Source organism: Panthera leo, chromosome C1, assembly GCF_018350215.1.
Source record: "Panthera leo isolate Ple1 chromosome C1, P.leo_Ple1_pat1.1, whole genome shotgun sequence".
NCBI lineage: Eukaryota > Metazoa > Chordata > Mammalia > Carnivora > Felidae > Panthera > Panthera leo.
In genome coordinates this window covers 21,371,213-21,386,071 of record NC_056686.1, presented here as the reverse complement: position 1 = coordinate 21,386,071, position 14,859 = coordinate 21,371,213, and the positions used below count along the sequence as shown (strand labels likewise).

General features: G+C 39.3%; 1 protein-coding gene across 2 annotated transcripts in view; it reads left to right on the top strand.

Moving 5' to 3' along the window:
- Window positions 1–14,859, top strand: part of TAF12 (TATA-box binding protein associated factor 12) — a 32,221-nt gene that overhangs the window by 11,498 nt on the left and 5,864 nt on the right. For both annotated transcript variants that reach the window (XM_042951452.1, XM_042951451.1), the window contains exons 2-4: window positions 3,901–4,152; window positions 6,981–7,058; window positions 12,905–13,019. In XM_042951452.1, the coding sequence (XP_042807386.1) occupies window positions 3,985–4,152; window positions 6,981–7,058; window positions 12,905–13,019 (361 nt within the window). In that variant the 5' untranslated portion in view covers window positions 3,901–3,984. The remainder of the gene's footprint in view (window positions 1–3,900; window positions 4,153–6,980; window positions 7,059–12,904; window positions 13,020–14,859) is intronic.

Sequence of the window (14,859 nt, the reverse complement as noted above, 5' to 3'; positions counted from 1 at the left end):
TTTCTAGTTTTTTTTTTTTTTACTTTATTTTTTTAAATGATTATTTATTTTGAGAGAGAGAGAAAGACACACACATACTCACACATACACACGTGCATGCACAAGAGCAGGAGAGGGGTACAGAGAGAGGGATTGAAAGAATCCCAAGCAAGCTTTGCAACGTCAACACAGACCCCATCTCAGAGCTTCATCTCATGAACCATGAGATCATGACCTGAGCTGAGATACAGAGTCAGATGCTTACCCGACTGAGCCACCCAGGCACCCCTAGTTTTTTAATAAACTATTTCTTAGAACAGTTTTAGGGGCACCTGGGTGGCTCATTGGGGTAAGCATCCAACTTTGGCTCAGGTCATAATCTCGTGGTTCATGAGTTCGAGCCCCACGTCAGGCTCTGTGCTGACAGCTCAGAGCCTGGTACCTGCTTCGGATCCTGTGTCTCCTTTTTTCTCTGTGCTCCTCCCCCACTTGTGCTCTGTCTCTCAAAAATGAATAAACGTTAAGAAAAAATTTAGAACAGTTGAGATTTACAGAAAAATTGGGAAGGTAATAGGGTTTCCATACACCCAGTTTCTCCATAGCAACATCTTACATTAGTATGGTGCATTTGTTAAAACTAATGAGCCAATATTAATACAGTATTATTAACTGAAGTCCATCATTTACTCAGATCTTAGTTTTTCCATTTGTCTTCATGTCTCTTTAGGCTTCTCTGTGACAGTATATCCTTAGATTTTTTAAGAAACTGCAAACCGTTTTAGAGTGGCTGTACTGTTTACATTCCCACTTGCAATGTGCTAGTGATCCATTTTCTCTGCATCCTTGTCAGTATTTGGCGCTATCACTATTTTTTATTTTAGGCATACTTCTAGGTGTGTAGTTTCATCTTACTGCAGTTTTAATTTGCCTTTCTTTAATGACTAATGACGTTGAATACCTTTTCTTGTGCTTCGTTTGCCATCTGTATGACTTTGGTGAAATATCTGGTCAGGTCTTCTGTGCATTTTGTAATTGAATTAGTTAAAAAAAAAAAAAGACGTGCTGAGTTTTGAGAATTCTTTATACTTTATAGATACTAGTCTTTTGTTGGATATGTAGTTTGTAAATACTTTCTCCTCGTCTGTAGCTTGTCTTTTCATCCTTTCTACATAGGCTTTCACATAGGAAACATTTTTAATTTGATGAAGGCCAATTTAGAAATATTTCCTTTTATTGATTGCATTTAGTGTCAAGTCTAAGAACTCTTGTCTAGCTAGAGCCCAAAGATTTTCTCCTGTTTTTTCTAAAAGTATTATAGTTGTACATTTGATATTATTAAAGTATACGATCCATTTTGGGTTAGTTTTTTTTAATAAAGTGAGAGGGTTATATTCCTGAATATTTTTTAAATCTCCTATATTCTAGTATTTTATATTTAACATTTAAGATAATTCATTTTATATTTAAGATTTAAATATTTGATCCGCCTGCAATAAAAGAGTGTATGAAGGGAGGAATATATATATACCCCCCCTCATTCCAGATGGGTCAAATATTTAAATTTTAAACATGAAACCAGATTTTTTCCAGATGTACTCATATACCACCATGCATTCAATAATCTATCTTTTCCTTATTGATATATGCTATGAACATGAGAATATAGGTTTGTGTGGGAACACAAGTTTTTATTTTTCTGGGATAAATGTCTAAGAGTGCAATCCTTTATTTATTTGGGTGGGGGTTGGGTGATTTGGTTTCCTGTCCTTAATAGTGTTATAATTTGTATATACAGTAAAATGCACAGATCTTAAATATTCAGTGTGATGACTTTGACATTGTGTAAATCCATGTAATCATCACCCATCCAAATATGGTGTTTTAAATCCAACCAAATAAAGGAATAGTCTAGGAAACTATGGGCAGTGTCAGTCTGGTAATGAGTGGTTATCATCTGCTTTGTTTTGTTTTGTTTTAATGGAAGAAATAGCTCACTTACCAGAATTATTGAAAATGCAGAAGTAATGTTTGCTTCTCAACAAAACAATACAGTAAACTGCAGTCTAGTTTCTTAGGGAGAAACTTTGATGTTTCTTATATTGTATGGATTCCCCTTATTTCATTAAAACAACTTATTTCATTAATAGTCATTGGAGCTATTCCTTAATGTTAATTCCAAACTTGACATATGATTATTCATATTTGGTGCTGTGTAGATTGTGTTCTTGTCTACAGGTCTTATTATAGAAATTCCCATTATGCAGAAATCTCTATTACAAAAAAAGTCTTCTACTTATTTTGAGCAATACCCAGTACTCTTTGGGAAGTCCCTTGAAGGTTATGGGAATGTTATTTGAAGGGTATAATATGTTCAGTGTGGTGAGCATACTGATAATCTTTAATAAGTCTCTTTCATAAAACTTGCTGTGGGTAAATAGTTTGTTTTTATAACATTACAGAACAACTATTAACCACATTCTCAATCTTTCCCTCTCCTGATTCTTCTGTTGGTACCATTTGTGGGTAAGGGGAAGGAGGCATGGACTGCATACGGTTAAAAACAAACAAGTGATCTTGATGCTCTGCTGTCCCCCTCAGCTGACTCTTGGCCAGGTTTCTCTTGGTCACTTAACCAGTGCATAGTTAGTTGCTTTTCTTAAGGGTAAACCAGGAAAGGTGATTTCTCGTGTTAGAAAGTTAGGCAGTTTGTTGGGGAGGAACTCAGCAACTGGGGCAAGAGTTCACACGTATAGATGCTCATTTAGGTTGCTAAGCTTCACCACGTTCTGATAACCACTGCCATGATTCCTGCAAGTTCAAGTTTCACAATTTGGCCAATGAAGTTTCCATATGCTGCTAGTTTATCCCTAACGCTAGAACATCCGTTTCATTAGAAGAGAATTTATATTACTATAATCTTCATTAATTTTAAAAGCTGCGTATGAAAGAGATGGAGATATTTCTCTTGGTAATGAGTAAGAATAAGGAGACAGGAATATGGATGCGTTTCTCCACATCCAGTTTGCTTGGATTCTGGCCCGTGAAGATGTGCCAGCCACGCAACTGAAATGGTTCTGTGGCAAGAGTGGTGCTTGATGCCAGTTGTTCATTTACAGGTAGCTTTTGAAAATGGCTGCCTCTCAGTTCACCGGGCTCACAGCTGTTGCTGATGTAATTAAAGATCTAGACACTCAGATAGCTGTAAGTAAGCTCGTTGAGGCCGCTGTTGACGGAATTTGGTGAATGTGCTTCTGATCTTGATGACACCAAAGCTGCTGTCCACAGAGTCTACCTCATGGCTTTAAAATTTAGGAGTCTTGGCTACTCCAGGCTAGGGACTCTGCATGTACTTAAAGATTGCTAACACTCAAAGAAAATTTGCTCTTGATGACAAAGAACAGCTTACTTTTAACAGTTGCTAAAAATCGTGTTGATTAGACATAGCCCTGACATAGATTTAAGCATGTTTTGAAGTGCCAAAATGAACTAATCTGTTTTCTGAAGTTTTGTGACTGGTTTTAAGTATGTGATTGTGCCATGATTTATTTGAATTTAACATTATTTGCTGTTGAAAAATAACACATTTAGTACTTAACCAAGTATTCTATTTTTACGAAGTCTTCAAAAATGTCTTACTCATTCTAGTTTATTTTTGTACGTAAGATTTCTCATTTCATTTACTTATTTAATTTTGTGGACTATTTCATTTAGATTTTAGAGAAAAGATAGTTTCTAAATATGAGGTGAGAGCAATGAACATTCCTCATTCCGTCCATTTTTAATGTGCAGGTATCACATGGTCACTATCCCAGAAATCCTAAAGACCCTTCAAGTCCAAGAGACTTTATATAAGTTTACTTTCAAAACTTACCCTTTATTAAAGATGTTTCTGGAGCTAATTCTCTTGTTTTCCTTCTACAGTTGATTGGCCTTGGTCCTCACAGCTCCAAAAAGAAACAGGATCTTGATAAGCTCTATGAGCTGAAGTCCAAAGCTCGGCAGATTATGAACCAGTTTGGCCCCTCAGCCCTAATCAACCTCTCCAATTTCTCATCCATAAAACCGGAACCAGCCAGCACTCCTCCACAAGGCTCCATGGCCAATAGCACTACAGTGGTAAAGATACCAGGCACTCCTGGGACAGGAGGGCGTCTCAGCCCTGAAAATAATCAGGTATCATTTCTTATTTTTTGTTCTTTATAGGTACCTCTTATCTGTTATTTGAACCAGTAATGCTTTGGGAGATGTCTGTCTATCTCAGATGCTGCTTCTTCCTTTTAGCTGGAAAAGGTCTTTTCCCTCCTTTGGACTTCTTTATTTATTTATTTTTTTTTTCTAATTTTTTTTTTTGTTGTTGTTTATTGTTGAGAGAGAGAGAGAGTGTGTGTGAGCAGGGAAGGGGCAGAGAGAGAGAGAGGGAGACACAGAATGTGAAGCAGGCTCCAGGCTCTGAACTGTCAGCACAGAGCCCGACATGGGACTCAAACTCACAAGCTGTGAGATCACGACCTGAGCCGAAGTCGGACGCTTAACCCACTGAGCCACCCAGTCACCCTATTTTTTTTAAATAGGTTTCTTGGGGGGGCGCCTGGGTATCTCGGTGGGTTGAGTGTCCAAATTTGGCTCAGGTCGTGATCTTGCCATGCGTCAGAGCCCTGCGTCGGGATAGCTGCTGTCAGCACAGGGCCCACTTTGGATCCTCTGTCTCCCTCTCTGTCTGCGCCTTCCTTGCTTACACTCTCTCTCTGAAAAATAAAATTTAAATTTAAAAGAAATTTAAAGAGTTTTACTATTTATTTATTTATTTATTTATTTATCTTTAGTTTATTTTGAGAGAGAGTGAGAGAGCAGAGGAGGGGCAAAGAGAGAGAGCAAGAATCCCAAACAGGCTTAGGCTTGAACTCACGAACCGTGAGATCATGACCTGAGCCAAAACCAAGAGTCAGACACTTAACCATCTGAGCCACCCAGACACCCCTGTCCTTTGGACTTCTGAAGTTCTTTATGAAATTATCATGTACAATGTTTATCAGTGTTTATAGCGTTTATGTGTGTGATGTATATTTACATACATCCATATACACACACTAACACAACATGTTGCCTATGATAGGTTTTTATATTTTTATGTATAAATATATATATGCTTTATAATTGGTAAATAAAATAGCTAAATAAAATAACTAATGCATTCATTATTCATTATTCCTGTAATTAAGTACCATTGCCTCCAGTCTTTTCTCCTTCTAGTTCATTCAGCTGCTGCCATTAATTTTCTGCAGTACTTCTAAAATCTGCCCCCCACTTTCTGCCCATGATTCTGATTCTGCTCTGCAGACCCACAAGAGATAAGAAATAAGTATTATCTCTTAACTTGAACCTTGTAGGCTGGAATAGGAGGGAGAGACATTTCAAGAAAACAGGGGGAGGGACCAGCAAAGGTGAATGGGGAAGGTTGGGCAGATAGTTGGGAAGCCAGCTTGTGTTGAATGTGGAGTCTGTTGGAGAAGAGCAGGAGGTAAGACAGTTTAGGCTGGATTATGGCAGAATAAACTGAGCATATACTAGTCAGTTTCCTTTGGAACTTTTAGTCATTAGACAATCTTTGCAAATATTGTCTATTTTTAATATTTAATAGAAGAGTAAGTAACATAATAAAAGTAGTATATCGTAGGAGGATTAACTTGGTAGTAAGTGGATAAGAAAAGTAGGAAAGGGGGCAGACTGAGAGGAAGACCAGGTCTAAGACTTCTGTAGTAAATCAAGATGTGCAGTAAAGGCTGGATGTAGCGGTAATGTTAGAATGGAGAATGGATAGATCTGAGAAATCATGAACAAATATGTATTTTAAAAATTTGTTGCTTTTTTCTTTATTTCCAAGATTATACATGCTTATCACAGAAACTTTAGAAATACAAGAATAAATAGCCCATAATTTTACCATCACCCCAAAATAACTATGGTTAGCATTTTTTTTTAATATGAAGTTTATTGTCATATTGGTTTCCATACAACACCCAGTGCTCATCCCAATAGGTGCCCTCCTCAATGCCCATCACCCACTTTCCCCTCCCTCCCACTCCCCATCAACCCTCAGTTTATTCTCAATTTATGGTTAGCATTTTAATGTATGTCTTTTGATTATTGTTTAATGGTATATATATGTAACATGACATTTCCTCTCTGAAAAAGGGATCACAGTTGTACGCACTTATACAAATATTATATGGAGATGAACACATGGTCCCTGCCCTCAGGGAGCTTTCAGCCTACTAAGTCTGAAACAGGCAAGTTTATGGGGTGCCTGGGTGGCTCAGTCAGTTGAGCAGCTGACTTCGGCTCAGGTCATGATCTTGGGGTCCATGAGTTTGAGCCCCGTGTTAGGCTCTGTGCAGACAGCTCAGAGCCTGGGCCTGCTTTGGATTCTGTGTCTCCCTCTCTCTCTCTGCCCCTTCCCTGCTCACACTCTGTCTCTGTCAAAAATAAATAAACATTAAAAAAAAAGAAAGAAACAAGCAAGTTTACAACTACATACAATGATAGAAGGGTGCACAGAGTCTAGTAGAGACCAAAGGAGGAAGTGGTTCCTTTTACCTGGGTGGGCTAGGAAAAGCAGAAAGAAGGCACCATAGATTGAGCAGATAGGAAGAAGGGTAGAAGAGCACGTCCAAAAGCAACAGAGGCACATACAAGTTGTGATGGTCAGAAAATTGCAAATTATTTAATGTAGAGGGAAGGTAAGGCATAGTGAGAAAGAGATGAAGCAGAAATAAACTGACAGGTGTTGGCCTCTCGGCCACACTGCTCTTGTGGCCTTTCCCTGGGCTACTTCTGTCTTGAGAGTACAGTTTTGTAGAATACAAGTCTTGTAGGCCAGACTGCTGACTTTTGGAAAGTAGAAACTAAACCCAACACAGTGACAGCCTTTCTTCATTACAGGGTAATGAGGTGTTTTGCTCCCTTAATACTTACTGAAAAAATCTTCTCCCAATTAACTTTAGGTATTGACCAAGAAGAAATTACAAGACTTAGTCAGAGAAGTGGATCCTAATGAGCAATTGGATGAAGATGTGGAGGAGGTAAGGTGGGGTTGGGAACCCCAGAATCTGTGTCCCTGGGAGCTAATACAGAATATTGGCTCTTTAGAGGCAGACAAATCTGAATTTGAACGTTGGCTCTGCCGCTTACCAGTTCTGTAGCTGTGGACAAGTCACGTACGCTTTTTGACTCAGTTTCCTCTTGTGTTGGCAGGGTATGGTATTATTTACCCACAGGGTTATTGTGAGGGTTCCCTGGAATAACTTGTACAAATCACTTAGGAGAATGCCTAGCACTTTCTACCTAGCAGCTACTGCTGCTTTTGCTTGGCAAAAAGGGCTTCGTTTGTTGTTCACAGGCAATCACTTTCAACAATTTTAGTTGTTTCTATAATATTCCTCCATATTTTTAAGTAATATACTGAAACAGATATTCTTTGATTTCTGTCTGTTGATAGAATTTTGTTAAACCACTCACATCCATACATGCTTCCCTTTCCCTCATTTTTCCAATATAGTTTTGTCACAACTTTTAGATAACTCAGAAATCAGTATTTACATTATTCTGACCAAGTAAATATTGTTCACCACTGAACCAAGTCCTGTTTTGTACTACTTACAAAGTTGATAATTGACTCATTTTTATTTAGTTTTTTTTTGTGCCTTTTTTATTCGACTTCTGCTATCACCTCTGGTGTACACTTTATCAACATTGTTTTTTCCAAATGGAAAAATAATCTGCAGATTTTAGTCTCTCCCCCGCCTGCTTTCCCGACTCGGAGATTTCACTCCCAGAATCCTCCATCGTCTTCTGGTCTGATTAATTTTAGGTCACTTGAACAAACCTCTCCTGGGTCTTCCTTTTGCTCTTTTTTTTTTTTCCTCTTTGGATCTCTTGTTTCCTAGATCCTACATCCTCTTCTTCTTACTTTATTCCCTCTTTTTGTTAGAGCACATTTTTATTACTGTCTAAGAAGGATAGATGAGAGGTAAATGTCTGAAAATATCTACATTCTAACTTCACATTTAATTTTTGGTTTGAAAGAGTTTAGAATTTGATTATGGAAATCATTTTTTTCCTTTCAGTTGTAAAGGCATTGCTCCATTGTCTTTGAAAATCTATTAAGAAATCTTATGCAGGGTGCTTCGTGCAACTCTTGATCTCAGGGTCGTGAGTTCAAGCCCCATGTTCGGCATGGAGCCTACTTGAGAAAAAAAAAGAAAAACAGAAAGGTCTTATGCCATTCTGATCCCAGTTTTCGTTTTTTAGAGTCTTTTTTCTTTTCCCTTTTTTTTTTTTTTTTTTTTTTAATATTTTCTTTTTTAAGTAATCTCTATACCCAACCTGAGGCTTGAACTCAACCCTGAGATCAAGAGTTGCATGCTCTACCAACTGAGCCAGCCAGGTGCCCCTAGAATGTTACTTTTTTTCTATTCTGAATTTTCATATGAGCTTTAGTGCATATCTTTTTTCATTTGTTGTGCTGGGTTCCTGGAACCTTCTTTTATTTTAGGGACTTGAGTGCCTCAATTCTGGGATGATTTTGTATATTTTGGGGTTTGGAGTTTTTTGTTATTAGTTTGTTTTGCCTTTGCTGAAGAGTATGTAATGACAAGGAAAGGAAATACAAATTATAAAAAAAAGTATAACTCCATTTTTATTTTTTTTAACCAGAGGGAAAAATACTTGCTCTCTTTGTGTGTGGGGAGGATGGGGGAGTGGTTGAGGGGGTAGCAGCTTTATTGAGATATAATTCATATACCATAAAATTCACTCATTTGAAATCTACAGTTCAGTGGTTGTTAGTCTTTTCACAGAATTATACAACTCTCAACACTGTCATTTTTAGAACATTTTCATCACCCCTAAAAGAAACCCCCAGCTATTAGCAGTCACTCCCATTTTTTCCCAACCCCCACAGCCCTTAAGCAACTAACTACTAATCTACTTTCTGTCTTTATAGATTTGCCTGTTCTGGACATTTCAGATAAATGGAGTCATATAATATGTGGTGTCTGTGACTGGCTTATTTCACTTAGTGTAATGTTTTTAAAGTTCATCCATGTTGTAGCAGATATGAGTACCTCTTTTTAGGGCAGAATACTATTCCGTTGTATGGACATACCATTGTTTATCCATTCATCAGTTGATGGGTTGTATCCACTTTTTGGTTATTATGAATGTTGCATGAACATTCATGTGCAAATTTTGTTTTTTTAAAACTCATGCATAAGTTTTATGTGGAAATATGTTTTCATTTTTCTTGATAATATACTTAGGAGTGAAGTTGCAGAGTCATGTGGTAATTGTTTTTCCAAAGTGCTACATATACCCTTTTACATTCATACCAGCAGTGTGTGAGACTTCCATTTTCTTATATTAGTTTTTTGATAATTTCTTCTCTGTTTTTGCTCTTTCATTCTGTAATGACAATTGGTTGGATATTGAATCTTCTGCATTGGTCCTCTTAGGGTTTTTTGTCTTTGATTTCCTATTTTTATTTCTTTATAATTCTAAGTTCCACTTGCTAGGGAGATTTTTCTTAGTTTATCTTCTAAACTTTGTAAGTTTTAAGGTTTTTTGTTATAAAAATTAGAATTCTCATGAGGTTTTCTTGTTGACTATTCCTTTTTTTGTTTGTTTGTTTCTTAAAGATTTTATTTGGGGGCACCTGAGTGGCTCAGTTGGTTAAGCATCCAACTTCAGTTCGGGTCATGGTCTCGCGGTTCATGAGTTCAAGCCCCAAGTCGGGCTCTGTGCTGACATCTTGGAGCCTGGAGCCTGCTTTGGATTCTGTGTCTCCCTTTCTCTCTGTCCCTCCCCAACTTGTGCGCTCTCTCTCTCTCTCTCTCTCTCTCTCAAAAACAAAATTAAAAAAAAAAAAGAAAAGATTTTATTTTGTAAGTAATCTCTACACCCAAGGTGGGGCTTGCAGAATCCTGACATCAAGAGTCATACTCTTCCACCAGCTGAGCCAGCCAGGCACTTCTAATTGGTCCTTTTTTTCCCCAAGCCACTCTGTTCTTATTTTATGGTTGTAATATCTTCTCTTACCTTTCTTAACAAGGAATTCCATTTTTTTAAAAAAAATTTTTTTTTACATTTTGTTTATTTTTAAACATTTTGTTAAATTTTGTTTATTTTTGAGAGACAGAGACAGTGTGAACAGGGGAGGGGCAGAGAGAGAGGGAGACACAGAATCTGAAGCAGTCTCCAAGCTCTGAGCTGTCAGCACAGACCCCATGCGGGGCTCGAACCCATGAACCATGAGATCATGACCTGAGCTGAAGTTGGATGCTTAACCAACTGAGCCACCCAGGTTCCCCCAAGGAATTCCATTTTTTGACATTTTCTTCTTTTCCCTGCATTGTCTTAGTGTCCCCTGGGCCCTTTTTTTCTCCTTGGTTTGTTTATTTTCTTTTTAGTATTGGAGATTTCCTTCACATGTTTGGTGTTCTTGACGATCTGTTCTTAAAGACTGAGCCACTAAAGGGGCGCCTGGGTGGCTCAGTCAGTTAAGCGGCCGACTTCGGCTCAGGTCATGATCTCTCGGTCCGTGAGTTCAAGCGCCGCATCGGGCTCTGTGCTGACAGCTCAGAGCCTGGAGCCTGTTTCAGATTCTGTGTCTCCCTCTCTCTGACCCTCCCCCCGTTCATGCTCAGTCTCTCTCTGTCTCAAAAATAAATAAACGTTAAAAAAAATTAAAAAAAAAAAAAGACTGAGCCACTAAAGAGCTGATGTGAAGCAGAATTTACTGATTGGCTTCATCTAGTAATGTACTGTTAATGTTTAGCAACCAATTCGGTGGAGGAAAAGGCCCTAATTTTTAGCGTTTCCTAATTTCTGTGGTGTAAATATTCCCAATATGCCCTATTTTAAGCTATCAACATGTTGCTGAATGAAAGATTGTGAAGAAATGCATGTAATTAATTGACTTTTATGAGCTCCTCTCAGCTGGCTTTAGCAAACCACTGGCTTCACTCCAGAATAATTTGTCAACAAGTCAGCCTTCTTATTGGAGGATCTCTACATCTCAGCATCTGTAAGTCTATTCTCTGGAGTCATTTGGTATCTCCAGAAAAGAATCCTCCAGGCTCCTATCTGGAGGGTTTATCTCTAGCTTCTGACATCCTGAAAGCAAGGCAAGAGAAAGAGGCTGTATCTCTCCCCTGCCATCACTGTGTCTGATGTATTCTAATCTAGAGCCATGCCTATTCAGTGTTCTAGGGAATAAACCTGCTGAGTTCTGGTATGTGTGGGGAGGAGTCACTTGGCTGCTTTTGGAGTGTGGAGGGAATGGGGACTAGTCTGTATATAGACTTGTAATACTTTCTCAGATTTTAGTTCCGTGCCTCAGCCCAATCTTTTATGTAAATAGCACTTCCAGAAGCTGGATCTTTTGGGGGCTGCAAGGGGCAAATCAGTTTAATTCTCATTGGTGTCCCCTTTATGGGCACTTATGTTGTACATTCCATCTGCAGGTCAGATCCCACTTTTCCTCTGTTATCTCCTTGGCAAAAGTTTACTTTAAAAGTTTGTTGGAGGGGTGCCTGGGTGGCTCAGTTGATTAAGCATCTGACTTTGGCTCAGGTCATGATTTTGTGGTTTGTAAGTGCAAGCCCCACATCGGGCTGTCTGCTCTTAGCACAGAGCCTGCTTCAGATCCTTTGTTCCTCTCCCTCTCGCTCATGCATTCTCTCTCTCTCAAAAAATAAACAAATAAAAGTTTATTGGAATCTCGTGTCTATTAAGTTTTTCTCTCCTGTTGTCTTTGTGGATTTATATGTCTTTTTTCCCTTTATTGTTATTTTAGTGGATTTAGGGAAGGAGAGGAGGTCATTTTTGGAGTTGATTTGCCATGTTTAATCAGAAATCTCTTTGTTAGGAGGTGCCTGGCTGGCTCATTTAGTAGAGTATGTGACTCTTGGTCTCGGGGTGGTGAGTTCAAGCCCCATGTTGGGCATAAAGCTTACTTTAAAAAAAGAGAAAAGGGTGCTTGGGTGGCTCAGTCAGTTAATCATCTCTTTTCTTCAGCTCAGGTCATGATCTCATGGATTGTGAGTTCAAGCCCCATGTTGGGCCCTGTGCTGACAGTGTGGAGCCTGCTTGGGATTCTCTCTCTTTCTCCCTCTCTCTCTGCCCTTCCCTCACTCTCTGTGCATCTCTGTGGATGGTATCCATTTGGTTTCATAGAAAAGATAACAATGCAGTAATAGTCTAACAGAATAAGGTATATCTATGATTGTAATTCGTTTTCTTTTTGGTCAGCAGAGGAGGCCAAGGTATTGACTGATGAAAACTCCAATTTTTAGCTTCAAATACTGATTTTACTCTTCACATAGTCCAGGATAAATGATAATGAAGTGGAAAGAACCCAGGATTTGGACATGGAACCTGGAAGTTGAATCCTGCTTCTGGTGCTTAGCAGTTGCATGGCCATGAGTCAGCATCCTTCTGTATAGAAGAAGGATAAAATCCATGCCCCATTTTTTTCACAGGATTAATATAAGGACTAGGTGAGATAATGGAAATAAAAATGCTTTAGGAGACTGTGAGTGAGGAAGTATAAAGATTCACTTTTGTTTTCCCACCTAATTCAGAAGAAAATATGAGAGTGAGGGATTGGCCTGATTGATTCCTGCCAGGTAGGAAGTACAGAAAGTAACATCCTCAGAAAGGTGTGAGTTGTGCTCAACCTGGTTAATGAGTTGATGTGTTTTTAGTGTTGTTTTCACTCTTCCTCCTCACCTTAGCCCAAATGCTGATTCCATGGCTTCTAATAGAAAGCCTGACTAAATATGTGATTCAAGCAGACACAGTTGTCCCAGCAACAGGAGCCTACTCTGCCAGTGTCATGGTTACTCTCCCCCACTTTTGTCTTCCCCAGATGCTGCTGCAGATTGCTGATGATTTTATCGAGAGTGTGGTGACAGCAGCCTGCCAGCTTGCTCGGCATCGCAAGTCCAGCACCCTGGAGGTGAAAGATGTCCAGCTGCATCTAGGTATGTGGTCTTGTTTCTCCCTGAGGCATTCACACTGTTGATCCTTTAGGACCACCAGGAAGATCTAGTCAGAGGAAGCTTCATGTCAGAATTAGGCTATTGGGCTCTGGGATGTATGTGTTCATTCCATAGCAGATTTACATAGAGAAGGGAAATCCATCCATGGTAAGAAGAATGAGCCCAGGCATTGGGTTTGCCACTTTCTGTCTGTATCACCTTGTTCTTCCTACCAACTGTCTCTTAGAGCCTGTTTCCTCATTTGTAAAGTGGAGATCATAATATCATCCCTGTAGGGTGATCATGAGAATTACGGGTTATGTTTGTCAAGTGACTGGAACAGGACCTGGCACAAAGTAGAGTTTTATAAATGTAGCAATTATGTCTCCACCATTTAAATAATGGTGTTTCTCTTCCAGTTTTTAGCCTATTTATGCATTGCCCCCCTCCCCCAAATTGTAATCATAATATACATATAATTTTGTGTTCTGTTTTTTTACACTAAATTCAAGCTTGGGTTTTTCTGAGATAACATTGATAACCATAATTACTTGGGAAATAAACAAGCCCCACTCTGCATTGGTTACAATGCAGTTCAGAAGAAAGTGAACAGTCTTGTGAGTACAGAGATAGTCAAGCCAACTGAATGAGGCAGATTGAGGGATTCGGTATAGAACAACCCATGACTGATTACTGAAAAAGGCTTCCTTCCCAGTGTCAGGAAGGTATGGCTTAGGGAGACGCTGGTAGTCTTGGTGGAGTAAATAACACACTTCTGGTTAACGTTGCTGGTATTAGTAATAGAGGACAGATATTCCAGTTATGTGTTATTGGGTAACAAACTGCTCCAAGACAGTGGCTTAAAACAATAACAATGGTTTATTTTGTTCATAAGTCAGGGGGTGACTGGGCTTAGCCAGCCAGTTTTGCTAAGGGGTTTCTCACGTAATTAAAGTCAGGTGGTGGCCGGGGCTGAGATTGTTTTGAAGGAAGATGTATTAGTCTCCTAGGGCTGTCGTAACAAAGTACCATAAACTAGGTAGCTTAAAAAAACAAAATTTATTCTCTCACAGTTCTGGCGGCCAGAAATCTAAAATCAAGGTATCAGCAGGGCCATGATCTCTCCAGTGTTACTGTGGAAGAATCTTTCCTTGCCTTTTCCTAGCTTCTGGTGGTGGCTAGGAATCCTTGCCTGCATATAGCTGCATCACTCGGTCTATGCCTCTGAGTGACCTTCTCTGCTGTGTGTGTCTGTTGGTCTGCCTCTTCTGCTCTTCAGGATGCTAGTTATACTGGATTAAGAGCCCACCCTACTCCTGTATGACCTTATCTTAATTAGTTACATCTGCAGTGACCCTATTACCAATATATTCTGAGGTGCTGGGGGTTAGGACTTAAACATGTCTTTTTCTTTTTGAGGGACACAGTTCAACCCATAACAGGGTTTCATCATGTCCAAGTCTGATACCTGGGCTAGATGCTCTCAAAAAGCTGGGACTCCACAGGTCTTCCTTTGTCTGCAGTCTCCCTACATGATCTCATCCCGTGCAGTCCTGGGATGGCTGGACTTCTTTTTTTTTTAATTGTTTTTTAATGTTTATTTATTCTTGAGAGAGAGAGAGAGAGACAGAGTGCAAGTGAGGGAGGAGCAGAGAGAGAGGGAGACACAGAATCCGCAGCAGAATCTAGGCTCCGAGCTGTCAGCACAGGACCTGATGTGGGGCTTGAACTCCTAAACCGTGAGATCATGACCTGAGCTGAAATTGGACGGTTAGTTGACTGAGCCATCCAAGCACCCCTGGCTGGACTTCTTACATGGTGGCTATAGGCTCTCAGGATAAGT